At 44.3% G+C, this 25,946-nt stretch overlaps 1 protein-coding gene and 1 long non-coding RNA gene across 5 annotated transcripts; one reads left to right on the top strand and one right to left on the bottom strand.

Annotated features, from left to right (window-relative positions):
• Nucleotides 1-2,917: 2,917 nt before the first annotated feature.
• On the bottom strand, nucleotides 2,918-21,010 carry LOC113121550 (protein NLRC3-like). 4 transcript variants are annotated; one of them, XM_026292161.2, is made up of 7 exons: nucleotides 18,476-21,010; nucleotides 15,536-15,689; nucleotides 9,511-9,704; nucleotides 7,485-9,408; nucleotides 5,491-5,664; nucleotides 3,669-3,842; nucleotides 2,918-3,219 (listed from the first exon to the last, which is right to left on the bottom strand). In XM_026292161.2, exons 2-7 carry the CDS (start codon nucleotides 15,667-15,669, stop codon nucleotides 2,994-2,996), a joined length of 2,826 nt encoding a protein of 941 aa, XP_026147946.1. In that variant the 5' UTR covers nucleotides 15,670-15,689; nucleotides 18,476-21,010; the 3' UTR covers nucleotides 2,918-2,993. The 4 variants fall into 4 exon arrangements, with proteins under 4 accessions (XP_026147946.1, XP_026147945.1, XP_026147948.1 ...); XM_026292160.2 differs by lacking the exon at nucleotides 18,476-21,010 and adding an exon at nucleotides 15,901-16,767; XM_026292163.2 differs by lacking the exons at nucleotides 3,669-3,842; nucleotides 18,476-21,010 and adding an exon at nucleotides 15,901-16,767.
• On the top strand, nucleotides 16,751-25,096 carry LOC113121565 (uncharacterized). The gene is made up of 3 exons (XR_003294759.2): nucleotides 16,751-16,872; nucleotides 18,592-18,640; nucleotides 24,801-25,096. It is a non-coding gene; the product is annotated as an uncharacterized LOC113121565 (long non-coding RNA).
• Nucleotides 25,097-25,946: the final 850 nt, after the last annotated feature.

Here is a 25,946-nt window from a genome sequence, read left to right as displayed (position 1 = left end):
TGATTATCGGCACCGTCCACAGACCTTTCATTCACATTCTTATTCATCCTGCACCGTGGTGTTTCCTTTGTTCTTATGTTCTCCTACAGGTTAGTGGCCTCCTATAGGTTAGAGGTTCTTTATAAGACAGGTTAGGACCCTTTCACCTGTCTCCAGTCCTCAGCAACATGCAGATTCAAATGGTTCTGCTCACCTTTTGTTTGGTGATCACCAGTCACTGTGAGCGGCAGGCAGGTGGTCCAGATCCCGAGGTCCCATCAGCCCGTCCTGTCAGCGACGCCAATAATGTGGTGGAACGTTCTCCGGTCAGGGTGAAGCCGTCGAAGCCCCACAGACACTGTTCTTCTCTTTTCTTCTCTGCCAATGTGTGAAATCAAAGTCTCCAATCGACAAAGTCTGAACCACATGTTTATTATAGCAACAGAGTCCTAATAAACCTGAGTCGTAATAATAAAAATAGAAATATAGGCTATGTACATAATGAATATAAAAGACTGATCATATAAGATTCAATGAATGCTTATGGAATGGATATGGTTACATATTGGATCATGTCCCACAGTTTCCATGACTGAGCAGGGCTGGTCTCTATTTTGTTCCAGGCCTGGGGCTGCAACACAACATGCCAGTTTTCCTGGTTCAGCAGTGGGACAAGGAGAATGGACAGCACATCCAAACAGATTCAGTAGAAATGAGGTGAGCAGACTCAGACTGGACCAATGAGCAGGAGCCGTGGCTTCCCAACACCTTTCTGAACAAAACAAACCATAACCAGGGCTGAAAGTGGAAAAACTGGGAGAAAGAAGTTTGGTTTTCTACGGAGTAGGGGGGCACCTTTCCCAAAAAGTTGCAGCAAGCGACCACTGCAACGTCACTGCAAAGAGTGAGGCCACTGTCACATCTGGATGTGGACACTCAAATGTGAGGAAACAAAAAGTGGTTTAAAAAGGCAAAAAGACAAAATCAAGACATTTCCATATTTGGATCAACAGCACCTTGATAAGAGTTTGAGGTGAATTCATAGAAACTGTCTCCATTCAGGACCCCAGATCCCATCATGATATTACAGTCAGACATTTCACTGAGCCACATCTCTACTTCACATCAGGTCCAAGGTTCTGGAAAACGTGTGGGTCCAATTGACGGAGACCATCAATCAGGACTGAACTGGCTTCTGCTCCTTTTCTTCTCACCATGTCAATCACAGCTCGAGCCCTGTCAGCTCTGGTCTCTGCTCTGGCGGACTCCATTTCTCCCTGACTCTCCCTGGGTATCCTGCTGCAAAAGTTTGTCCAGCAGCTGGTTCAGAACTTGTTCTGACACTTTTTGAACAAACTGGGTCCGAACTGATAATAACAAGCTCTTTGCTGATGGACTCTGAAGCCTCTGTAGATTTTCATTTCTTGGAGCAGCATCAGAGGAACAAGCAGGATAAGGACTTTTATCAACTTATGTCTCACTCACACATTTGTACCATGCTACACTGGGGGGCAGGTCTGGTCAGTCAGAATGAGGAAAACATATGTGTCCTGTTCTGGAGGCCTGTGGGGTAAAATCAACAACACAGTGGCAGGAGGTCAGACCTGGTACTTTCTGCTACTAATCGGGTTTTAAAGACAGCTAAATGGAACAAGAAGAGCTGGAGATGATGAGTTTCTTCTACAGAACATGGTCCCAGTACAAACAGACATTTATTCCTGCTGAGAACTGACCTGGCTGAGTGTGGAGCTCCAGTTCTACCTACATTAACATGCTTTTTACAGACTGTCAGAGCAAACAGATCGAAGCTGTGATGCTGTGATGACCAAAGTGACTTTGCTATGAGGTCACCATCAGCTGGAGTGATGCTGCAGGTGGACGAAGACTTTACCAGTCAGGTAAACACTGAGATTCCAGACTTCAGACTGGACAGGTCACCAGTCACCAGTCCATTACCGTGCTGCCTGATGGTTCCAAATATCTGCTAACTTCATTTCAAGACCACTTTGTAAAATCAGACTTTAAAAATTAGATGAAGACAATGTTTCAATGTTACTCACAGGATTTGCCTTTGGAAGATTGATTCACTGTTTTTTTACTATAGAGGCCAAACCTGTTGGAACAAACTGTCAGTTAGAAGGTGAGTAAATAAATAATCAGATTCTCTTTTCCTCCTTTTTATTTCCTCCTTCTCTCAGCAGGCGTCCACATACAAAGAGTCATCAAACCCTCAACTAGCTCCAGACAATACACTGCACCACCACACATCATGGATCTGCAACGTGTGTGTTCTGTCCAGTCCCTGCTGACAATCCCATCAGATTTCTCCTCAGTTCATCACAGGCTGTAGTTTGGATTCACTCCTTCACATTATGGATTAAACTGTTCACTGCTAGAATTAGATCAGACTGAACTGAAATGATCACAAACCTTAAATTGACCTGATTTGCTGATTCAGAGCCCACATGACCTCTGACAGAACCTATGACTCAGCCCACTGCTCTGGTCTTCACTGTGACTTTAAGGTGAACCAGGATTTGGTTCAGACTGGGATCCTGTTTGAAGATTGACTGGAGTTTTCCACATTGTTGATTGGCTACTGATAAATTCTCATGTGAGACATTAAACTGATCCTGCTTCAGTGCAAGTTAGCTATAGATGACTATATTGATCAACCCAGTTTCCATGGTGACCGACCAGGCCAAAGTGAACCAGTGTTTGTTGGATTGAAATGCAGGAATTAAGCTCAATCTCAGCTGCCTGACATTGATCTGGATAAAAGACTGTTTTTGTGTTCCCGACTCACTGACTTCATCAGCAACAGTCGTCTTCACATCAACTCAAACACATGATCACAACAAGCTTCTGGCTGATCTGATTGGCTGACTGTTGTCTCTCTCTCTCTGTCTTTCTGTCCAATCCTGAAGCCTGTCCCTGTTCTCCTCTCACAGCTTCACTGAGAAGGTTGGAGTTTTACAGGAAATCCTGGATCTTTGCTTTGATACTGACTGGGTTTAGTCCAGTCCTGCTGAAAGCACCATGGACTGACTCCAGCCCTCTATTGACCTCAGAGTCTTCAGGCTACAGTCTGGACTCTGGACAAGATCACACAGCTGCCACACATCTGGATTCTGCAGGTTGTTGTGACCCAGGTCCAGTTCTCTCAGATGGGAGGGGTTGGACTTCAGAGCTGAGACCAGATAACCACAGCTGGTCTCTGACAAACTGCAGTCCCTCAACCTGAATAAAGAAGCAAAGATGTGACGTTAGAAACCAAAGTTCCTCTTGAAAGTGTTGAATGTTTCAGAATGTGTTCAGAGCTGAAGAAGGTTTAGAAAGTAGAAGTTTAGAAAGTGGAAACTCCAAACAGCTGAAGCCAACAGGATGCAGGTTCAAAGCAGTCCCATCCAAAAAGGGACAAAGAGCTGTCATTAATATGAATGCCAACATGCTGCTGCTTCAATAAAGACGGAGTGACTTCAGCTCTGAAACTCTGCCAGCTCCACCTGTGGCTCCACCTATACAAACTCATGTTGTGCAGCCACATTTCTCTGAGAGGGAAAACAGACTTTCCCATGAAGATCCTCAGTGTGGATCAGTCTAATATCAGCCTCATGTCTGCAGTTTAGTGTCAGCACAACTATCACATCACATTCATCTCAGCACACAACCTAAACATGGGGTCTGACCTCAGAGTCTCCAGTCTACAGTCTGGACTCTGCAGTCCACCACACAGCTGCTGCACTCCTGGATCCTGCAGATTGTTTCCGCTCAGGTCCAGGTGTCTCAGATGGGAGGGGTTGGACTTCAGAGCTGAGACCAGATAACCACAGCTGGTCTCTGACAAACTGCAGTTCTTCAACCTGAATAAAGAAGCAAAGAAGGAGATCCAATGTGACACTGATGTTGATGACAATGAGGATGGTGATAATGATGATAATTCTTCTTCTTTTCATTAGAATAATGAGATGAGATCAACTTGATTAATCCCTGAAGGGAAATGTAGAATGATAATAATGAGAAGAATAATATGAGAACAGTCAGAATAATAGTTATAATAGTCTGACTATATCATGATATTATTGTCAGCACATGGGAAGAGAAGCTGCTTTCCAGCCAACAGCAGAATCAATCTAGTTGATGGCTCATACTGTCACGGTGCAGCTTTAAAGTTTCCTGCTTAAAGTTTGTTGACCCAGTTCCAAAGTGCAGCAAAACAATGCATTGAATTGTTCCTCCTTATTCTATCTGAGCCAAGGAAGCTCCCCCAGGCTCTCCTGTCTCCTGTCTCTTCCCTCTCTGCATCTTCTTCTCTGGCTTTATTGGCTGCAGCCTCAGCACAGCACAGAGGTAAAGCAGCAGCAGCAGCAGCAGCAGCAGCAGCAGCTCAGACACTAAACACAGCTCAACCACCTGGACACATGATTTCATCTGTGTGTCTCTGTGCTCCACATGTGCTTTCATTTCTATGGGATCAACTTTATAGAGACACTGTGGATTTGTTCTTCACAATGAGATTTGGATTAGGGAACAAACTGGGTGGACAGTGTCAGGACCAAAAGCTGCTGGCTTCAGTTCAGGAACAAAAACTACTCAAAGCTGCTTAACACAGCATCAGGATTTGAGGCCTTGGCAATGAACACAGGCTGACAACTGCTTTCTAATGGCGCAGTCCCAATGCACAGACCAGATCATGTCCTTGTGTTGGGACTGATCCCCACTGTGTCATTGGCCACTAAACACAAGCTTTGGAATCCCATTCGTAGATTGTTGACAACTGACTGTGTCATATGTTTCTCTGAGTTTCATCAAGTGAGAAAAATCAGATAGAAATGCAGAGAAAATCCAACATTATCGTCAGCAAACTGATGCTTATTGTGTGGTTTTTGGGACACTCTGTTCTTCAAAGCTTCTATAGAAAGAAACACATTATCATTAATATGATGTCATGGACCGGTCAGACCCTCCCTCCTATCCGGTAAGATGATCCAGATCACCTGTGTTCTGATGACCAATTAGTCTCACCTGTCCCTCGTCCCTCAGCTGCCCATAAAGACGCCTACCACCCAGGAACGCACGTTCGATCTCGTTAGCGACTGCTTGGCTTGTGACAACGCAGAACCTACCGCTATTCAAAGGACTCCATCCTCTCGACCTGGTTTCTCCAGAGCTCCGCACTATCCTCCCCTGCCAGTTGACTTCCAGCCCTGCAGTACACAGGATCTCCAGATTCCTATGTTTGTCCACGTTCCCCCACGTTGCAAATAAAGACTCCTGAAACCCTCTCTACTCAGTGTCCGCTGTATACCGAAACATATGACTATTCAATTTGAGTGAACACACATTATTGAAGACAGCTCAGTGAAATGAAGTGAAACTGAAGGAATCGTTCTTAGTCTGCTGAGAATAGAAGAACAATGAAAACACTGAATGGAACAACCAACATTCACAGGAGCTTTAGTTGTGGATTCAACATCTAAGATCTACAATAGGAACAGTCAGTCAACTGACCTCAGAGTCTCCAGTCTACAGTGTGGACTCTGCAGTCCAGCACACAGCTGCTGCACTCCTCGATCCTGCAGGCCGTTCAGACTCAGATCCAGTTCTGTCAGATGGGAGGGGTTAGACTTCAGAGCTGAGGCCACGACTTCAAAGTGAGTCTCTGAGAGTCCACAGAGAGAAAGTCTGTGAGGACACATATATTAGAAAAGCTGTTATTATGACAGAGACAATATATTGAGTTGAATCACTTGATGTCAAACAGGGACATGTCCTGTTGTGTCTTCACATCAGTGGTTCAGCTGATCTTCTCTCAGTGGGTTGGACATGAAATAAGAATTCTTCTCACTCTCTGTCACACTGCACACGCTTCATCTTTGCTCTGCTTTCATCTTGGACAGGAAGCAGAGAAAACTGAGTTCCTTTGGAACTTCCACAACAGGCCTGTCCCTGTTTATTCCAATGTTGGACATTTGTTCACATGTGGCAGAAAAACATCAGTGTGTGAAGAGAAACAGAAGAAAAATGTGTCCCATGGATAAACCATTGGAAAGAAAAAGAAGAACTGTGTTCATTCACTGGACAGAGAGAAAAAAACAACAGGAACATCTGCAGCTTTTGGACTGACACCATTTGGAACAGCTCAAGAACATCTGGGACAAAATCCAGCTGCTGTCATTCTCACAATAAACAAGAGGAACATTATGGTGATGATCACCCAAGTGAAAAATCAATCTATTGTTTCAGACTTCAATTCGACTTTTAGCAGATAAAGTGTGTTCACACATTTTACCAAGTGTATTTGTGCTTGTGTTGAAACGTAGTAAAAGTACATTTTTGGTGAGTCTCAAAAGTACAAGATTAGTCAAAGAGTTACTGAGACAAAAAAAGCAGATTCAAAGTAAATGTTTGCAAAGTATATTGAAATGATATCATCACTTTATCAGTCATTTAGCAGATTTTAGCAGAAGTGCACTTTACTTTCAACAGATTTTGAAGTATATTTAGTGATATTTTCCAAAAGTCTGTTCATGGTTTGTGTTTTTACTTCAAATTGTGTCATTCTCTTCCAAATATAATACTATGCCTCCATTTAACTTGAGCTCTATTTCAGTAGACTTGTTTAAAGTACACAATGTATGTGTTCCTGGCTGTGGTAAAGTGGATTCTTGGAAGTGGTCTAATTCCTGTGGACAAAGTTTCACTTCAAAATACTCTTTCATACTACATGTTTACTTCATGTGTTTTGGATGTTTGGACAGAATTCTTCTGAGAACTAGTATCTTCAAAGTGCACTGGGCTTTTCAAAGTAAGAGCATTTGAGAACATGCTAACAGGAAGTAGTGCTTTTAGTCCAACATCATTTGATTGGAATCTAAGTAAAGTATCTACATTTCAGACTCAGTGTTTGGAGAATCCATTCAGAGGGCATTGTTGGTGTATTTATTAAACACACAATGATGCTTATAGTGGACTTATATTTACTAGGAATATCAATCCAATATCATTGTGTCTTTTAATGCAATATGTTCAACTTGGTTGAAATTTAACACATAGTCAGTGGCTCATTTTCACAACAAATAGTCAAATACTTGGAAAAATATACTTTGCATACCTTTTTCACATTTCAAACCTCATTGTATTGTATTTCATACATAGTTCAAATGAGTTCAGAGTATATTTCAAGTACATTTACTTTGGCTCAAAGTCTATTAGTAATACACTGTCAGTTTAATGTCACTATAGATTTTTGACATTTGCAACAAGTCAACTTCAAATGGTTCATGTATATTTTAACAGTAGTGTAGTATTTTGGGCAGCAAAAGTACCCAATAATACGTGAAAAATAAGTTTTTCGTGTACTAAAGCAGATTTAATGTGCAGCTTCCAGCAACTTCACTGGTTTCATTTTAACACAGCTTCAAGTATTTCAAAAGTATACTCAATATACTTTTAGAAAATATACAAAAATAGATTTTTTTTCACTTGGGCACATCTGGACTTACTTAGCCTTTCTGCAGTTCCTCACAGCTGGAATCAGTCTCCGTCGTCCCTGGTATGATGTGTTGTACTGGTTCAGGTCCAACTCATCCAGAACCTCCTCTGACATCAGCAGCATGTAGGCCAGAGCTGAGCACTGGATCTCAGAGAGTCTCTTCTCTGATCTGTTCCCTGACTTCAGGAACTCTTGGATCTCCTGATGGACTGAGTGGTCGTTCAGCTCCATCAGACAGTGGAAGATGTTGATGCTTCTGTCAGGAGAGACATCATCTGTGTTCATCTTCTTCAGGTTGTTGATGGCTCTCTGGATGGTTCCTGGACTTGTCTCTGTTTGACCCAGTAGGCCTTCTAAGACTCTACGGTTCGACTCCAGACAGAGGCCATGAAGGAAGCGGACAAACAGGTCCAGGTGGCCACTTTTACTGTCCAGGGATTTTGCCATCAATATTTTGAGGAAGTCATCCAATGTTGTATGTTTTCCCAGGGCCATGATGGTCTCATAATGGTATCCATCTTTATATTCCATATGGGAGTACATCTTTCCACCCAGGAACTTCTCCAGAACCTGTGTCTCCCTGTTGGAGTAACAGTGGACCATGTAGACTGCAGCTAGAAACTCCTGAACACTTAGATGAACAAAGCAGTAGACTGATTTCTGGAAGATCACATTCTCTCTTTTGAAGATCTCTGTACAGACTCCTGAGTACATCGAGGCCTCTGGGACATCCAGACCACAGTGCTCCAGGTCTTCTTGGTAGAACATGATGTTTCCTTCTTCCAGATGTTCAAACGCCAGCCTCCCCAGCTTCAGAAGAACTTCCCCGTCAGCCTCTGTCAGCTGCCATGGACTCATCTCATGTCCCTCACGGTACTTGTGCTTCTTCCTGTTTGTCTGAACCAGCAGGAAGTGTGAGTACAGGTCAGTCAGGGTCTTGGGCAGCTCTCCTCTCTGCTCTGTGGTCAACGTGTGCTCCAGAACTGTAGCAGTGATCCAGCAGAAGACTGGGATTTGACACATGACGTGGAGGCTCCTGGATGCCTTGATGTGTGAGATGATTCTGCTGGACAGCTCTTCATCCCTGGACCTCCTCCTGAAGTACTCGTCCTTCTGGGCGTCAGTGAAGCCTCGGACTTCTGTCAGCCTGTCCACACACGTAGGAGGGATCCCATTGGCCGCCGCGGGTCGGGAAGTTATCCAGACCAGAGCCGAGGGAAGCAGATTCCCCTGGAAGAGGTTTGTCAGCAGCTCGTTGACCGAGGCCTCCTGTGTGACATCAGACACCACCTTCCTGTTGTTGAAATCCAGTGAAAGTCTGCTTTCATCCAGGCCGTCAAAGATGAAGAGAACTTTACAGACAGCCAGCTGCTCTGCTGTGACCTTCTGTAATGTTGGATGGAAAACATGGAGCAGCCTGAGAAGACTGATCTGCTCATCTTTGATCAGGTTCAGCTCCCTGAACGAAAGCAGGACCAGCAGACTGACATCTTGGTTTACTGAGCCCTCTGCCCAGTCCAGACTGAACTTCTGCACTGAGAAGGTTTTTCCAACACCAGCAACGCCGTTCGTCAGAACCAGTCTGATGGGTCTATCTTTGTAAGACAAACCTTGCTTGTCTGCCTGTTTTTCTTCCTTAGGTAAGATTTTAAAGATGTCATGACATTTAATCAGGGTGTCATGGTGTCTGGTGTCTTTGTCCTCCTGCTTATCTTCCTTTTTTTTCTTCATTACCTTGGAAGTGGTCTCCAGCTGCCTGACCTCATGTTGGGTATTAATCTCTTCACTCAGTCCCTCTGTGATGTAGAGCTCAGTGTAGATCCTGTTGAGGAGGGTTCCATTTCCTGTTGGATCAGCTCCTTCAGTCACACGTTCACATCTTGTCCTCAGACTGGTCTTATGTTGATTTAAAACCTCCTGTAGACCAGGGTCCACTGGAAGACAAGAAAAAGGGTCCAATCAAACAGACGTTCGTGTGACACAGAATCTCGACTATGAGAAACCAACTCAAATGTACAACAATCAGTGGGTCCTACTGGTTCTGGGTCTTTCTCCACACTGGGGACAGGGACAGTCTCCTGCTGAACCAGACTGGTCCCAGTATGAGGTGATGCACTGTCTGCAGAGCCAGTGTCTACAGCTGTTAGAGACTGGATCCTTCAGGACGTCCTGACACAAAGCACAGCTGGACAGCTGCTGCTCCTTAGAGACTTGAGTCCTGGTCCTGTCCCTGTGAACATGAAGCAAAATGGGATTAGTTGAGGTGGAGACATGTTGAGTGAGGAAACTTTCTTATTGTTTGACTGGACAGAAGCTGGAAACTCCCAGCTGTCTCCCAGCTGGCTTTAAATCAGTTTTCCTCCACAGCTGAACTGGCTGATCATGAAGTTTGGAATCTGATCAACATTCAACACTGAGTTTGTCAGTTTGCAAAGGTTTGCAGCTCAACATCAAGATGATCCAGTGAGATGTTCATTGAGGGAAAGAAAGAAGAGAGAAGAAGAGAAATGTGGTGAGAAACAGAAAAAGTGATAAGACAGAAACATTTCCATGTGACAGCAGAAATAAAGTCATCAAACAATAAGACTCCTCAGTCTGAACAAAGGAGATGGAATCATTTTACTAACTGTAAATGAAAAAGAACCAACTTCCTTTTCCAAAGTGCATCAATGACACCACGTCTGGAAGTGGATCAATCCCTGCAAAGCTGCACAATAACAGCAGGAAACTGAAGGAGAACTGCATGTTGGAGTTTTTTGGAAGGGTTTCAACCACTGCATTCCTGATGCAACAGCAGCACCAGGGGACTGCAAACATAACGCTGGGAACAACTAGGATGTTTTCAGTCACTACCACTGTAGACACAGGCTGAGCTCTATTTAGAACAGCCAGAGGCCTGAGCTGCTCCACATGTGGAAAGATGTGTTTCTCTTTCCTCAACTGCTTTAGTTCTATTTTATCCTTTCTGACCGCCAGAGGGCGGTGCTGTAAGCACTGAATGTTCCCTTCGCGCATGCGCAGTTCGAGTATTTATACCAACAAAGTCACGTGTGACCCTGGATGACCCACGGAGGTGATATATTCCGGCGTCATCCAAGGCTCTTTTCCTCTTTTCTTCTCGCGCGCGGTTCGCATGGTGGCCGATTGCTTTGCAAGCGGCACATTCCTTACCAGTTGCTGGGAGCCCCGTGACCCGAGTGGTCGGAGAAGCGGATTCGCCCTCCAGGGGCTGCGACTGTGGATTCGGGATCTTCCCATTGTTACATTACCCGGGAGATAATAATTGTACGCTTTTTCGCTGTGGGTGCACTGCAGCAGCAAAAGTTGTTTTCTGTTTGGGGTGGCGAATTTGTCGGTGGCGTTCGACTTCCCTCTCCCATTGTTTTCTTTTTCTCTCGGCATTGGACGCATTGTGTGTCCGCCGTGGTGAAAACGCCGTGGTTGTTTTTCGTTAGTGGTATTGCAGTGGTGGTGGTGACTGTAGCATCTCCGCTCCCCTCTCCCACTGGTTGGGGGCTGCATGATTTGATTGCTCCGCCGCCATAGCAGTGTTTTGCTTGCCAATATCACTGACATTTGCTCAAGTTTTCCGCTGCGGCTAAATCGCCGCAGTTGTTTTTCTTTGATGGCGTTACGCCTGTAGCCTCTGCTGGTGACGGCAGCGTTTGCGCTCCCCTCTCCCACTTCTTCCTTTTGCTGCATCGTGTCTCCACTGCGGTCGGGACGATGTAGCTGGCTCCTAATTATATAATAATATGACACAACAGAGAAAAACGAGACAAGAGGAGGGACGGACAGACAGTGCCTCCGACCTCTACTGGTGACGGCAGCGTTTGCGCTCCCCTCTCCCACTTCTTCCTTTTGCTGCATCGTGTCTGCACTGCGGTCGGGACGATGTAGCTGGCTTCCTACTTACATAATAATATAACAAAAAACAAGAAAAAGAAACAAGACAAGAGGAGGGACGGACAAACAGTACCTCCGAGCTCTACTGGTGACGGCAGCGTTCCCGCTCCCCGCTCCCACGTCGGCTTTGCCACATAATTTCTCCCCTGCGGGTGAGTTGTTGTACCTGCTTTCTCTGTGACAACAACAAGAAAAGGAGGGAAGTACACCCGCCTTCAGCCTCTATTGGTGACGGCAGCGTTCGCGCTCCCCGCTCCCAGTTCCTGGCACTTGGATTATTCCCCTGGGCGGCGGTTGCAGCTTCAGGGGCGTACAGGCCATTTGGCACTGGGCCAGACAGCAAAAGCCTCTCAGCATGGAGGGGGCTCACTGCTGTGTGACCTGTGGCGACAGGCTTCAACCGGACGATGGGCACGACCTCTGCCCGGCCTGCCTCGGCCCGGATCACCTGAGGGAATGGTTGTCCGACAACCCGTGCATGAACTGCAGCTACTTGCCTCGGCACAAAGAGTAGCCAGGTTGGCACTGCTGACACCGGGGGATGAGGGTGACCCCCCCCCCCCGGACGAGTGGTGCTAGGGCCCCCTCGGGGGTCAAGGCGCCTGGCTGAGCCCGATGACAACGCCCCCCCCCCCTAGGAAGAGGTCAGGGGTCGGACGTGGGCTCTCCTCGAGGGTTGATAGGCTGTCAGCAGAATTAGCGGAGATGAGATCTGTGTTCTTGGCTCAACACGCAGACTCTGGCGGTCAGAAAGGATGAAATAGAACGAAAGTTACGCATGTAACTACGGTTCTATGAATCCTGAATGACCGCCAGAGCTCTCTTGTCCCTCAGAATCCTCGCATTCCCGCGATAAGAATCTGTGGGAAAAGAGCCTTGGATGACGCCGAAATATATCACCTCCGGGGGTCATCCAGGGTCACACGTGACTTTGTTGGTATAAATACTCCAACTGCGCATGCGCGAATGGAACATTCAGTGCTTACAGCGCCGCCCTCTGGCGGTCAGAAAGGATTCATAGAACCGTAGTTACATGCGTAACTTTCGTTTGACTTAGTCTCATTATTATGTGTGTGTGTGTTGTCAATCAACTGAAGCATTAAAGTCACAAACTGCTTCCTGTTTGGGTCCAGTATGTTGCTGCATTGATCCAGTCCAGGACAACAGCAAAGGGAGGTTTAGTTTGTGTAACACAGTCTCACATTAGAAGAGACAGGTTTTCTTTAATGCTGGAAGAAATCTGTGCTGTTGTCAGTGCAGCCTTATCCAGGCCTGCTGTTAAGAGGACTTTGTTTCCAGCTGACTGCACATCTCTTTATGCTACACACTTGGGGGAAATGGTTTGAAACACAAGCCTTCAGAAAGTCCAGGCAGCTGATATTGATGTCATGACCATGTTGTTGGAGAGACCTACAGCAGGTTGTCAGGACTTATTACCTTCCAAGCAGTTTGGTGGAAACTTCTGTCTAAATTTCTTTGCAGCTTCATGGCTCAGAAAATAAAATCATCTCCAGTTGATCCAATATTGGGTTTAAGGTGATTTCATTGCAGACTGTGGAGACTCTGCTGTACCTGTTTCGGAGGAGGAGCTTGATGGATTTTCAATGTATTGATGTGTTTGACTACTTCCATATTATTATTGGATCTTTCTATGTGTATTATGGATTTCAGAACACTGGGATTACTAACTTTGATGCAGTACCATCAAAACATCCATGTTCCTGTTCCATCCCACAGGGAAACCAACAGGATTTTTGGACATCCAATGAATTAACACCATAACAACAGACCACAGCCTGTCACTACCAACAGCTTCCAGTCCAGCTGCTGACAAGGGACTGAAAGAACCATTGAACCTCAGCGTCCAAGCACAGATGTTCCACATCTGCTTCCTCATCTCTTCTTCCTATCTACACACAGGACCTGCCAGAACACAGAGACTTCCCTCCAACCTTTAGAACTGAAACCAAAAGGATTTGTCTTATGGCTCTTGTCTCTCTTTGACACCTCAGTGTGATGTTGGATTCAAATGATGGTGTGTCACTTGTTTGGTCTGTGTCTCTTTAAATGTTTAAGACACTACAGTTTGGAAAAGAAGTGGATTTGACTTTCTTTCTAACAAGCTGTGAACAAGAATTTTCTCTTCTAAAAGTTTCTCTTCTAAAACAAATCATCTGTTGAACACTCATATCTAACTGGTTCCTTATACTGGGCTATGAAATGGGGATTGATCCCAAAGTGCATGTCAAACTGAGCCAAGGTGGAACCAGAAACCTGCAAAGAAGCTCCAGAAGCAGGATGTGGACTTCCCAGACCCCACCAATCTGAAGCAGATTTAGTTCTGAATCAGAAGCACAGCTTGCAGAGCTTCTACCAATCAGACGATGGAAAACAGCTCAGGAAACACACACAGAACTTCCACCCCTTGGTCTGCAGAGGTCATTCAGGCTTAGTCAAAGTTTCTTTAAGTTGTGTCGTCTGCGTCTTTTCGTACTTGGGTTTTAATCTTCAAGTTGTTTTGGCCTTTTTAGTTCCACTCCATGTGGAAACAGGAAGAACAGTGTTGGAAATTCTAAGCCAGAACTTTCTGTCAATGAGTCTAAACTAAGTTTTATCTGTAGCCTGTAGGAGGCTCTGACGTTGTAGAATCATACACCAGCCGCTCTTCTGCACAAACAAAAACATTTGATCTGAAAAACATCTGATCTGACTTTTTCACACTGGGTGTAGCATCAAACCAGAAACTGGCCCAGGCCTAATGTGTTCACACACAGTGTCTCTGCAGAGCAGAACAGCAAGAGACACAGAAGCTGGATTCCTTCAGATTTTCACTAAGATCCTGTTCCCTGGTCCAGTTGGACAAGCTAAATGATCAGCAAACCTTCATGTCAGGGAACATCTAGATTCCCACGGTCGACCGCCAACAAGAAGTCACTAATTCCTTTGACAGCTTCACTAAACTGAAATGTTGCATCACATCCACAGCACTAAGCAGCAGGATGTTTCAAAGAGCAAGTAGAATTTTGAAATGGCATTAATGTGGCTGTTGGTGAAGACATAACCAATCTGTTTGCTGCAGTCTCTTCAAAGTCTCCCAGGGGGCAGAGGTGCTGAAGCCAGGAGCCCCTCCTGCTGTGAAGACTAGACTTAGACCTGATCATCCACATCAAGGATGAAAAACTCCCCCAGCATGTGGTAACAACCAGTGCAGTTTAATGACTTGTGAAACACACAAACACACACACACACACCTCTTCATACACAATGACCGCTGTCAGTCCTCATTAAACACTACAGGTCTTTGTACAGTCAGTGATTCAAAACATCCTAGTTTGTCACTGCAGTATGTTTGTGGTGCCTGCTTGTGGCTTTGCATCAGGAATGCTGTGGTTTTAATCCTGCACTGGGCTAAAAAATTCAAAGTGCAATTCCTCTTTTTGCCACCAGGTGTCGCAAAAGCTATTAACCTGTTTGTGGATGCACAAACGTACAGGTGCAACTTTTAGACACTTCCTGTGTGTGTGATGAAACTATATTGGTCATTCACATTCAAGAAAATGAACATTTTTACAGTTTGGCACTCAGCAGATGTGTGTGTGTATGTGTAGGAAATGGGGGCGGTGCAGGTGATGAAGTGGCAGCAGGACGACGAACCAACATCCTCACATGCACTACTGGTGCTGAGGGTCACTGCTGTTAAATATCCTTTGTATGAAACTGGGTTCCTGCTTTTCCTGGTCTCTCTAGAACCAGTTGATCCAGGCTGGAGAGGCTGAGCTTGAACTGGTCAGTTCAGCAGGAAACAGAACAGACAGATTCTCTTTTCTTCTGTCACTGATCAGACTCTGCTGCTCTGAACACAGACTTTGAGGACTGGGATGAAACCAGAACCCAAAGCTCTCCAACATCAGCCTGATAAATAGTTGATTGGTGTCAGTCGGCCTGAAATGTTTCCAGGAAACAGGTTTTTTCTGACTAAATATCTGATCCTCCAGCACAAGTCCGTTTTCTGCCCACAGCCTAAATTTCTCCTCTCAACCATTCAATTAATCAATTAATCACAGGAAAGGACACCTGATGTTAGTGGATCAGGATTTTGTCTTCCAGACCACAGACTCATCTTCAGCTCACTTTACACTAGAAACTGTCTCTTACCCTGAGTCTGAAGGTCCAGGTTCAGGACTGAAACGTGGAGGAAAAAACTCTTTGGACCGGTCACTCTTCATAGACAGACAGCTGTATCCTGGAGACCCTGGTCTGTCCTCCTCTCCCGCCCCACAAAGACTCATCTTCTGTGGTCTGAGGGACCCTGGAAACCAGAGGAACAAACCCAGTTTGTCAAACCCAGCTGTCCCGCTGTAACGGCAGCAGCTTCTTATTGATTGGACATTAGTTTGATGGAACCATCCCAGAGACACAGTGTGACTGTGACGTCAGGAAACACAATTCTAAACCAGACTCAATCCCAACATTCATCAATGAGATGGATCAATATGTGCAGGTGTCATATTAACACTCACCCTGCTTCTCACCCCTACCCCTACCCCTGCTTCCTGTTTCCTCCTTCTTCTTCTCTGTGGACTTTAAAATGGAGTCTGACTTCACACTTTGCTCTTCTTCACATGTGGCAGTGAGTGTACGCTCTGCAACACAAACAGGAAGTCAATAACATCACAGGAAGTTCTCAGAGTTGCTCACAACTCGTCTGAAGCTAAAGTGAAGTGTCCTGGTATTTCCAGCACCACCTTTCTGGATTCTTCGCCCCCCATATGCACAGATCAACACATTTCAGTCCCATTTCATAAAGATACAGTTTGTAGATGGAAACAAACACAGGCAGCTCCACCTGACAGTTAGCTTCCCTTAGCATAGCATCTTTATCCTTCACAGTTTGCTGAAATTCCACAGTTTTCATTCCTTCCTGGTTTCTACGAGACAGAAACTGGTCTTATGGCAGCCAGTTTCCAGAGCAGGAAGAACCAAAGATGATGGATCTTTGGAATCATTCCTCAGAGAACTGGACCTGCATCCTCCAAGTCTGAAGTGTTTGGGGAGGAAAATCCACATTGGGACTGGAACCAGGTCTCCTGGACCATCCATTTGTGGCTGTAAATTCAGTTCTGATGGTTTTCATTGTGGACTCACCTCCTGCCTTCATACTGTGGAAATGCAGACACACCTATGGGGACTTCATATAAGATAAAGGAAGTAACTGGCCTTAGCTTGCTAAGCAACCACCGCCCAGAACACATAGACAGTTGACAATAACAACTCTATATAAGGTAATGCAATAAATTCCTTTTGGTGGGGCGCTGCCCAACAGGAATAAACATGTATAGTTTTCCCCCTATTGTTCAGATCTCTCTGCCTGCATGTGTGAGTGGATCTCCAGAGATGTCTCTGTACTTTTACAATAAACTGGTGTGTCGATTCCTAACTTCCATTCCGTCCTCTTTTGTCCCTCCATTAATGAACTCGGGGAAAGTCATAAGGTAAGACTTTTCAACAATACACACACATGCATTAGGAGACTTCCCTGTATAAACATGGCGGTCTAAATATATTTACGTGACATTTATGGAGCGAAGCTCATTAAACAAGAAGACGATTGAAAAACACAATTTGTTCTTTCTTTCTTCATCCACAACTTTGGTCGTACTAAGCTACAAGCTATAAAATGCCTGGCTGTGCCGAGCTACTGCCTCCTCGCTCTGGACTTAGTGAGCTCTGTGACAGTTACTGCTTGTACAAGTAAAACTGACTGAACCTCTGAAGGTCGTCCTCTGAGTCTATTTGTTAAGTTTTTCTCCAACATCCTTTAACTTGTCTTTTATCTTCCCAGAGGTGGTTTTAAAGAGCTGATGTTAAAGTGCCAAGTGCAAATCTATGCCTTGACCAGAGGAAAAAATTTGGTAGAATTTGGCGTTTTGTGGCTGTTTTGTAGACTTAAGCAGAACTAAAGTCTGATAGTGGATGTGGGACCAACGGCATCAGGATCAGTTTTCAGGGTTTCACTTTCTGAGTCATGATCCCTCTGGTAAACTGCAAAAAAATATCTCCACCTTCGACACAGGAGACTCATCATTTACGCTGTAAAATTATCAGGCAAAGTCTGGAAAACTCTCGCATCCAGGAAACAATAAGACTATTAGACCCAAACACAAACAGAGGTGGGGAAACAAGTGCAACCACAGACCAAAACAGGGCTCCAGGGTCTGACAAAGATGAAGAAATAAGAAATATTTCTCTTCTTCAAAATATTATGATGCCTAACAATTAGCAGGCCTGTGGGTCTGACTGGAACATGACGTTTTTCCTACCTGCCTATCAAAAACCTTTAGATCCTAAAGTACCAGGTCTGTAGGATCCTGACTGACTTTGGACCCCTGGCAAAGAGTTTAGAGGGAAGGTTTCTGAGAGACAGAGACAGAAAATCAAACTGAGGACAAGTCTGTTCATGTCAGTCACATGCACCCACCCCCACACACACACAGTCTGGACAAACCAGTGTGTTCAGGTTAGTCCCAGCCAAACACACATTAACCAACAGCCACAGACACACACAGATGTGAGGCCACATACTTGTTAACTGTCATTTCAAATTGCTGTATGACTTGGCAATGAGGCAGTCATGTCTTTTAGAATATTTTACTGTAGGTGTGCTGGACCTTTAAGGCTGATTTTTGGGCCCACCAACCAGAACCAGACCCCCCAAGAAGGTCTGACATAATATTTTTACATTATTACATAAAAACAACAATAACAACATGTTTTGTGTCAGAGTTCTCACCTCTACAAAATAACTGAAAAGAAACTAAACAGATAGAACCTTTAAATCCAGATGTGTCAGAGTTACTGACATCACTGACATCACAAGACACTGACAGACCAGAGACCACCCTCACCCCTTTAAATCCAGATCCAGATGTGTCAGTTACTGACATCACAAGACCCTGACAGACCAGAGACCACCATCACTCCTTTAAATCCAGATACAGATGTGTCACAGTTACTGACATCACTTTCTATCAGGCTGAGAAACCACATGACTCTGATAAAATCTGACAGGAAACATAAAATTGGATCAGTACTCACAGGTCTCCAGGTCTCCTCTGTCCTCTTCCAATGTTTTCTGATCAAACAGCTGCAGCCTCTGTGCTTTGATTGGTTACTCACTGTGGCCCTGCCCCTTTCCATTTACTTTCTTCCAGAATTTAATTTCTTCCGGAATTGTGATTGTGATTCAGGAGGCGTGAACAGGTAAGAAGAGTTTGAGAAAACAGTTTAGTCTGAGGACAGCTTCACAATATATCACATAGAAAGTGTCTATTTATTGAATGTCATTCAAATGTGTTGATCTGTGTGTATGAGGAGCCCAGAGTCCATAGAGCTGCTGCTGGAAACTGTCTAATCATCAGGGCTGGATTAACCAGGGGCCTGAGAGCTCAGGGGCCCTTGGGCCTGTGTCTCTGGATGAAGGGACATCAGACTAGTTTGAAAGTCACAGAGCTCAGGTCAAAACCACAAAAGATGCAAAACAACAAGAAACAGATGAACAATGACACAAAAAGACAAAATAAGTTCAGAGAGAAGAATAAAACCCCAATGTTGTGTCTCCATCTAGTGGCTGAAACTAAATACAGCACTTGGTCAGGTATTTGAGGTATTTGGACTTGAGTACTTTCCCATTCACTGCTACTTTCTACAGAACTACATTACAGAGACAAAGCTTGGACTTTTGACTGCACAGTATTTCTCTGATACTTTAGTTGGTTTTCTGCTTAGTGACTACTTTTACTACTTCAGCTGGATTTTATTGCTAATACTGTTGTACTTGTGCAGAGGAAACTGTACAGCATCAGTCTCTGTCCCTGCTGGGAAGATGCCGAACCCTGATCCAACTAAATTCAATGTCACACACAAGATCGGAAAAGAGCCGAATCGGGCCGGTCTCCAATGATCCTATTTAAAGACCTTAAAGCCTGAACAGGAACCTGGACTACAGTGATGATACAGCCTGTGGACTGTGACGCTAAAGGCCAAACTGTTTGCACCTCAACTAAACTCTTTAAAGTCTTCGTATGTAGGTTTGAGCAGAGAGACATTTATGTTGTTATGGACAGTAACAGCTGCACTTGTGCAAAAAGGTCAAAGGTTAAAATCATCATCTTTACATTACACTCAGAACAACATGAACAGGATTTGTAGCAACAACAGTTGTGGTGAGCAACTAAAGGTTAGTCCCAGATTTCTGCTTTAGACTCAGGTTCAGGTCCAGACTCAGGTCCACATCCAGCTTTATAAATAGGGTTCCCACATCTTGGTTAACTTCAAATTCAAGGACCTGTCAAGGACTTTCCAGGTCCAATCTGAATGGACCAACAATATTAAACAAGAAATCCAAACATTCCAACACAAGGTCAGCTTCAAATATGGACCACAGAGCAAACACGTTCCCTGAGGTATTCTGTGCTGGTTTTCCTTTTTCAATTGATTGTGGCTTTGTTCTTCACTGACTTTTGAAAGCAAAACTATCATCCAGTCAGTTTTGTTCTGGGATATTATTCCCATCAGGACATGAATGCACATGAAGGAAAAAACAATAGGAAACAATCCAATATTTCCCAACAGAACAGTCAGGTCAGCTGAAAACATATTCAAAACAAAGTGCATTCCCAAAAGTCTTCTTTGGTTGTTGACCTTTTTAAGGCCCATTTGTTTGTTTGATTTTGTTTTTGTTTGCTTTTCAATTCATTCAATTTCTCATCCAGAGATTTTTCCACTTCCACCATTTCTGCTTTCTTTTCCTTTGCTCCCTTCTTCAAGCTGTTAGATTTGACAATTAGAGTTAGCTTGGCTTTCTCTGCCTGGAGAGCCAATTTGTCAGCAGAGGTCTCAAGTGCATCTATGTCGTCTTTCAGTCTTTTCTTCTTCCTTTTAACTTCCTCAATTTCATCCAGCACATATTTTCTCTCAGTGTTTTTTTTCCACATCATCTCTCTTTCTTCTCATATCCTCAATCCTGTGTAATGTATCGGGTACCACCACCTGACATCAATAGCGGTTTGTCAGTTGGGACATTCTCGGTGCCACCCACAGCCCTGAGGTCCAAAATGCACCTCTGTGCCACGTATCGATCTTCTGAAAGGTTCTGATCCTCAACTTGACGGCCGATTGAAAATCCACACTCTACAGAGGCTTGGCCATGTGAGAGGAGGAGGAGTTGGCGGCAGAGTCTCCGTAGCTTTTCAATATGGTTTCAGTGTGGACTTCCTGTCATGCAAAGATGTGTCAACCCTGTCTGCGTATGGATCCAAGTGGGAAAACTGTGAACTCTGAAGCAGCACAATCTCATCTATGAATTGACTGAAGAGTCGAGATAAGTCGTCACAGTCTTATTCATTTACACGGTGGACATACACAAGGTTTGTCAAAGCCTTCCTGAACTTAGTTATTCCGACACCTGCATCTTTGAAGGCCATTTTCCTTGGATCCAGGAAGGAAAGGTGAGAGACAAGAGGATATTTGAGGGGGGACTTCTCCATCAACTTCTGGACAGTTAAAACCAAGAACTTCTTTCAAGTGTGTTTGAAGAGCAGGAGTGTTTTCTGTCCTATTGTCTTCAATGTGGACAAGTCCCACAAAACTCTTCCTGTAACAAAACCCAAGTCCACCTGTGAGGAGTCAACGTGACAAGCTTGATCTCCCACCTCAACATCCAGAAGTTTATGAGGTGGTGCTGCTTCCTTCATGATGTCTTTTTTGATGAGTATGCATATCAGGCTCTTCTGAATAAAAACACCAATTCACATTTGTTTTCTTTGGGCAGATTTTCAGTACTACTCAGACTGATTTAAGGTCTAATACAGTGCAGATCTCGTCCTGACTTTGTCTCCATCCCATAAACGGACATGAAAGTCCCATTGCTTTGATTGTGTTGTTCTGTTAAGACTCTCATCAAAGAGAAGGACATAGTCCTCCCTATCAGAGGACAGTTTTTTACACAGCTGTTTGAAATGCGGAGCCAAACCATGCGTGCAAATGTCCATGGACTTTGTTGCTCCACAGGCAAAAGTCTTTGCCATCGGAGAACGTTGCAGCAAACAGCACAGCTAAAAGGAAAGAAAAAAGAAAGAGATTGAAATCAAACACATTTTTATTTGTGACTGTGTGACTGTGTGTGTTTTCAAAAGTACAGTCACCACAAAGTCAGATTTCAGCACCTCCTTTGACTGGGAAATCATTTTGAAGCACATAAAATCATACAAACACAAATCTTTGCATACAGATCTGTGACTGTCAATCAAACTTTGGCATTTGGTACTTTGCTGCACTGAACCTGGGAATCTCAAAATGACATCATAGGTGAAAGGTCTCATCATTTCATTGACCTTGCAGGTGGACATGGTGTAGGAGCTGATGTCACCAACCTTTCCACAAAGTTGACTAAAGTGGCTGCTGTAAGAAATAGACATATTGGAAGAAATAACACTGACTTATTGTAAGAACAACTGTTGTATGACACCTAAATATAACACAGCGTGGGCACAAGGACTTAAATGGCACCTTTAAAAACAGTCCATCCAGACCCATTTAACAGCTGATACAACTATTTCCTGTGGGGGTCAATAGTCAGGTATATCTATGTATTTATAGATGCATCAGAAACCAATTATCTTATAGTCTACATATGTTAACACAATATTTGATTTCCAATGGGGGACATACAGTATCTTGGTAAGCCTCCTGATCCCACTGACAGGGCTGCAACAAACCATTATTTTGATCATCCATTCATCTAACCATTATTACAACAATCGACCGATCCACTAATTGGATTTCACCAATTAATCAATCAGTTGGTTTTGTTCTATTCCTCACTTTTTACAATTGGAGAAATATATGGAGTTACACATATTCTAACTAATAAATGAAGTCATCACTTCAGCTTTTGGAAATGTCCAACAATGATATTACTATTGGACAATTACTAGGATTTTTGAAAAATTGAAAAATAGAGATTAGAATAAGTATTATATTGATCTTTCAAATGTAGTGGAGTCAAGGTAAAAGGTTTCCCAAAAAAATGCTCCTCAAGTAAAGTGCAAATTCTCCCAAACTGGACTTCAACACAGTACTCAGGTACATTTACTTCATTCCTGTCCACCTCTGCTGAGGACCAGCAGCATTAAAGGCTCAGAATATGAACTCCCTCGTGACAGCCACATGTCTGTTGTTGTTTCCTTCATCTATAGCAGGGGGGCAAAGGTTTTGGCTCAGGGGCCACATTGACTTTTAAAATGTGACAGACGGGCCGGGTCAGCACCAGATGCATACATATCAAACATAAAGAGGAAAAAAAGCATTCCAGTTTGAATGGACTTCCCTTTTAGTGGGAACAGTGTTGTCCATCACCCATTTTTGCCAGAGCATCCAAGTCTGGTGTTAGTTTGGTTGTGGCAATTCTCAGAACAGATCTGAGGTGTTCATCCCTCAACTGGAATCTGTGGGGGGCTTTGTTGGTGTCCATCACACTAAGAGTCTGTTCACACACATACGTAGAGCCAAACAACACCAGCATCCTCTGTGCCATCTTCTGGATGTTTGGACATTTGGCTGCACTTTAATGAAGCATCAAACTCATCCAGTTTAAGAGACTTGGACTTCTCCTTCAAGACGGGGTCACATTGGAGATCCATCAGTTCCGACTGCAAATCCTGTGGCGCCGTTTCAGGGTCTTGTGAGAAGGGACGTGACACCAGCTGAAGTGATTTGTCAACTTTTCCAAAACCAGAGACCTGACGGCAGAATCCTTCATGTAGGTCATCCAGCGATTTCCTGTATTTGTTCCCATGTTGCAGAGCCTCTTTAAACGGAGCCAGTGTGGGGAAATGAGCGAAGGACTTGTCTGCCATTTGCTCTGAGAATAAAGCCAGCTTGGTTTTGAAGGCTCATTTCATGCACAAACTGGACTTTCCCCTGGAGCTTTACGTTCAGCTCATTCATGTGTGTCAGGATGTCTACAGCAAAAGCTAAATCGCAGAGACAATCTGTGTCACTCAGCTCAGGACAACTGTCAGCGTTCCCAAGTAGCTTCAAAAATGAGATGATCTCCTGTTTCAGCTCCCACACCTGTTGACAGACTTTCCCTAAACTCAACCAGCGGACATCAGGATTAGAAAGCGAGTCCCTGTGATCAGTATCAGTTTATCAAGAGACTGAAGAAACTGACAATGGTGAAGTTAACGAGTTTTACAACTGGCTTCACCACGTGGTCGAGCTGCAATACGGATTTACACAGCGCTTCCTGGTGAATGATGCAGTGTAGAAAAATGACTTCCTCCTCAGGGTTGTCCTCTTCCACCTAGTCCTGGATTTTGTTGGCGAGAGTTGGCGAGAGTCCTCCAAGGCGGCTTGTGCCTCTCGATGACCGCCGACATTGTCATGCATGTCCTCTCCCTGTGTTTTCGCTTTGCGGGATCCCATGGCCAAAACATCCTCCGTTATCTCCAAACTTTCTTTAATCCCTCTGATCAAAATCCAAAGCTGAGCGGAGTCTTTCATGTCCTGACTTTCGTCCAGGGCCAAGGAATATAATGGAAATGACTCCACTTTTTTCTTTAGCTTGCTAAGTCTGCGTCCATTAGTCCAACACGGCGGGTCCTTGTTCTGCGTGATAAGCTTATTTTTCCAAATGAGTTTTTGCTCTCAGGACATAAGAGACCTGCTATCTCTGCCATGGACTCTCTGAGAAACTCCCCTTCGGAGAAAGGCTTGCTGGCTTTGGCTCATTTGGATGCCAGCAAATAACTTGGCTTTGTGCTTGATTCTTGGATGGCAGTTCTAAACTCTGAAGCTAGCTGCTGACCTCTGACCTCTGAAGCCAGCTGCTGACCTCTGAAGCTAGCTGCTCACCTCTGAAACTAGCTTGTGACCGCTGACCTCTGAAGCCAGCTGCTGACCTCTGAATTCAATTCAACTTCAGACTTTTAGTATGAAGGTCTGGGGTTATACTGGGTTAACTGCACCTGAGTCGTGCTGGACTGGAACACTCGGTCAAAGTGATATGGTTTACCCTGTGAAGAGGAGGAAGTTGGGATAAGTACGCAGCAGGAACACACACCATCAAGAACGTCCACATGGCCACAGCCCTCATAAGTCCACTGCATGTGAGCAATTCAAATAGACAGGTGGGATGTTGAGTTTTGTTGACTGGTACAATTACTAACCAAACGCTCAGGTCTTCTAACAGAACACTTTGGAATCAGATTCATCTAATTAATCCCATCTTGACTCCAGATTTCAGTCCAATACATAAATGTTTAAACTCAGATTTTCTGATTTCAAAGATAAACTAGTCAAAGATGGAAACTTGAATCAATGGGAGTGTAATATTTCCCTGTTTTTATCTTCTTCACAGGCAGGTTCTCTTGCTGTGCCACCTCAGCGACTCTATCAAAGAGGATTTAATACCAGAGGACGTTACATTTCTAATCAGATCCATCAACATAATGAAGGTCCAGTGTATTCAGGAAGGATTCAGACCCCCTTCACTTTTTCAGTGTTATGTTGCAGCCTGATCCCACATTGGTTTCTCATTCATCTACACTCAGGCCACATCAGGACAAAGTCAGAACATTAGAATAGTATTTACTGAGTTTCACTGAATGAGAACAGGAGCAAGTTTATCTGCTGAGCCACACACTCACCGCGATCTGTACACAGTCCTCCCCCTGGAACTTAGGGATGTACTTGTCCCCCCGGGCCACCTCCGAGCTGTTCAGCGGTCTGAAACGACACATCACCTTGATAGTACACTCGGCCGGGTCCGCCATGGATGGATGAGGGGGTCCGGCTCCGAACTAAGCCGGCAGAAGGAGCAGCAAAAAGGGGGTAGGGTTTATCTAGGGCACTAGTCTGATAGACCCAAAAACATGAGATGATGGATGGAGACAGAGTAGACAGACTAGACAGAGGGAAGAAGAAAACTAATGTTGGTTGACTAGACTTGACTTTTATCAGAACAGAATTCAAAATCCATGTGACTGGGGAGGGACTTAAAAAGACTAGTCTACATGTGATATGAACAGAAGGGTCACATGGGATTTTAAGATCTGAGAAAGGTGATTCTTGATCTTTTGTGTGTCTTTGTGTCTCTTTGCTTGTTGTAAGTCCAGATGAGGCCCAGATTTACAGCTGCTTTAGCAGAAGGAGCTTTAATTTGATTTTCTTAGTTGTTGTGTTTCATGGAAAGACTCAAGAGCTCATGAAACTATTGATTCTTCTGGAAATCAGCAGAGCAGCAAAGGTTTTGTGTGGATGTGAACCTGCTGCACAACTGGAGACCAGAGCTTCACATTTGAAGGCAAACTGCCATATACTGCCAATGTAATGTAGACTAGCCTGTGTATCTGGATTTGATCACCTGCCTTTATTCCACAAATCATCTGGAGCTTCATTAGCACATTGAAAACTTTATAGTGGCTGTTTGTGCTGTGTGTGGCGCCACCGTGTGGACAGTCAGTAAAAGTTACATTAAGCTGAGAAAAGTCCAACCAAAAAATGA

Source organism: Mastacembelus armatus, chromosome 20 (genome assembly GCF_900324485.2).
Source record: "Mastacembelus armatus chromosome 20, fMasArm1.2, whole genome shotgun sequence".
NCBI classification, from domain to species: Eukaryota; Metazoa; Chordata; class Actinopteri; order Synbranchiformes; family Mastacembelidae; genus Mastacembelus; species Mastacembelus armatus.
Note: the sequence above shows the minus strand (reverse complement) of the source record. Positions and strands in the feature narration are given on the sequence as shown.

What these genes read in the sequence shown, in the direction of transcription:
- LOC113121550 (XM_026292161.2), bottom strand. Translation starts at nt 15,669, where the DNA reads ATGAGTCTTTGTGGGGCGGGAGAGGAGGACAGACCAGGGTCTCCAGGA. An exon ending in CCTGGACCTTCAGACTCAGG is followed by an intron (nt 9,705 to 15,535) that starts GTAAGAGACAGT and finishes TCATGTTCACAG; the next exon opens with GGACAGGACCAGGACTCAAG. An exon ending in TGTAGACTGGAGACTCTGAG is followed by an intron (nt 3,220 to 3,668) that starts GTCAGACCCCAT and finishes TTCTTTATTCAG; the next exon opens with GTTGAGGGACTGCAGTTTGT.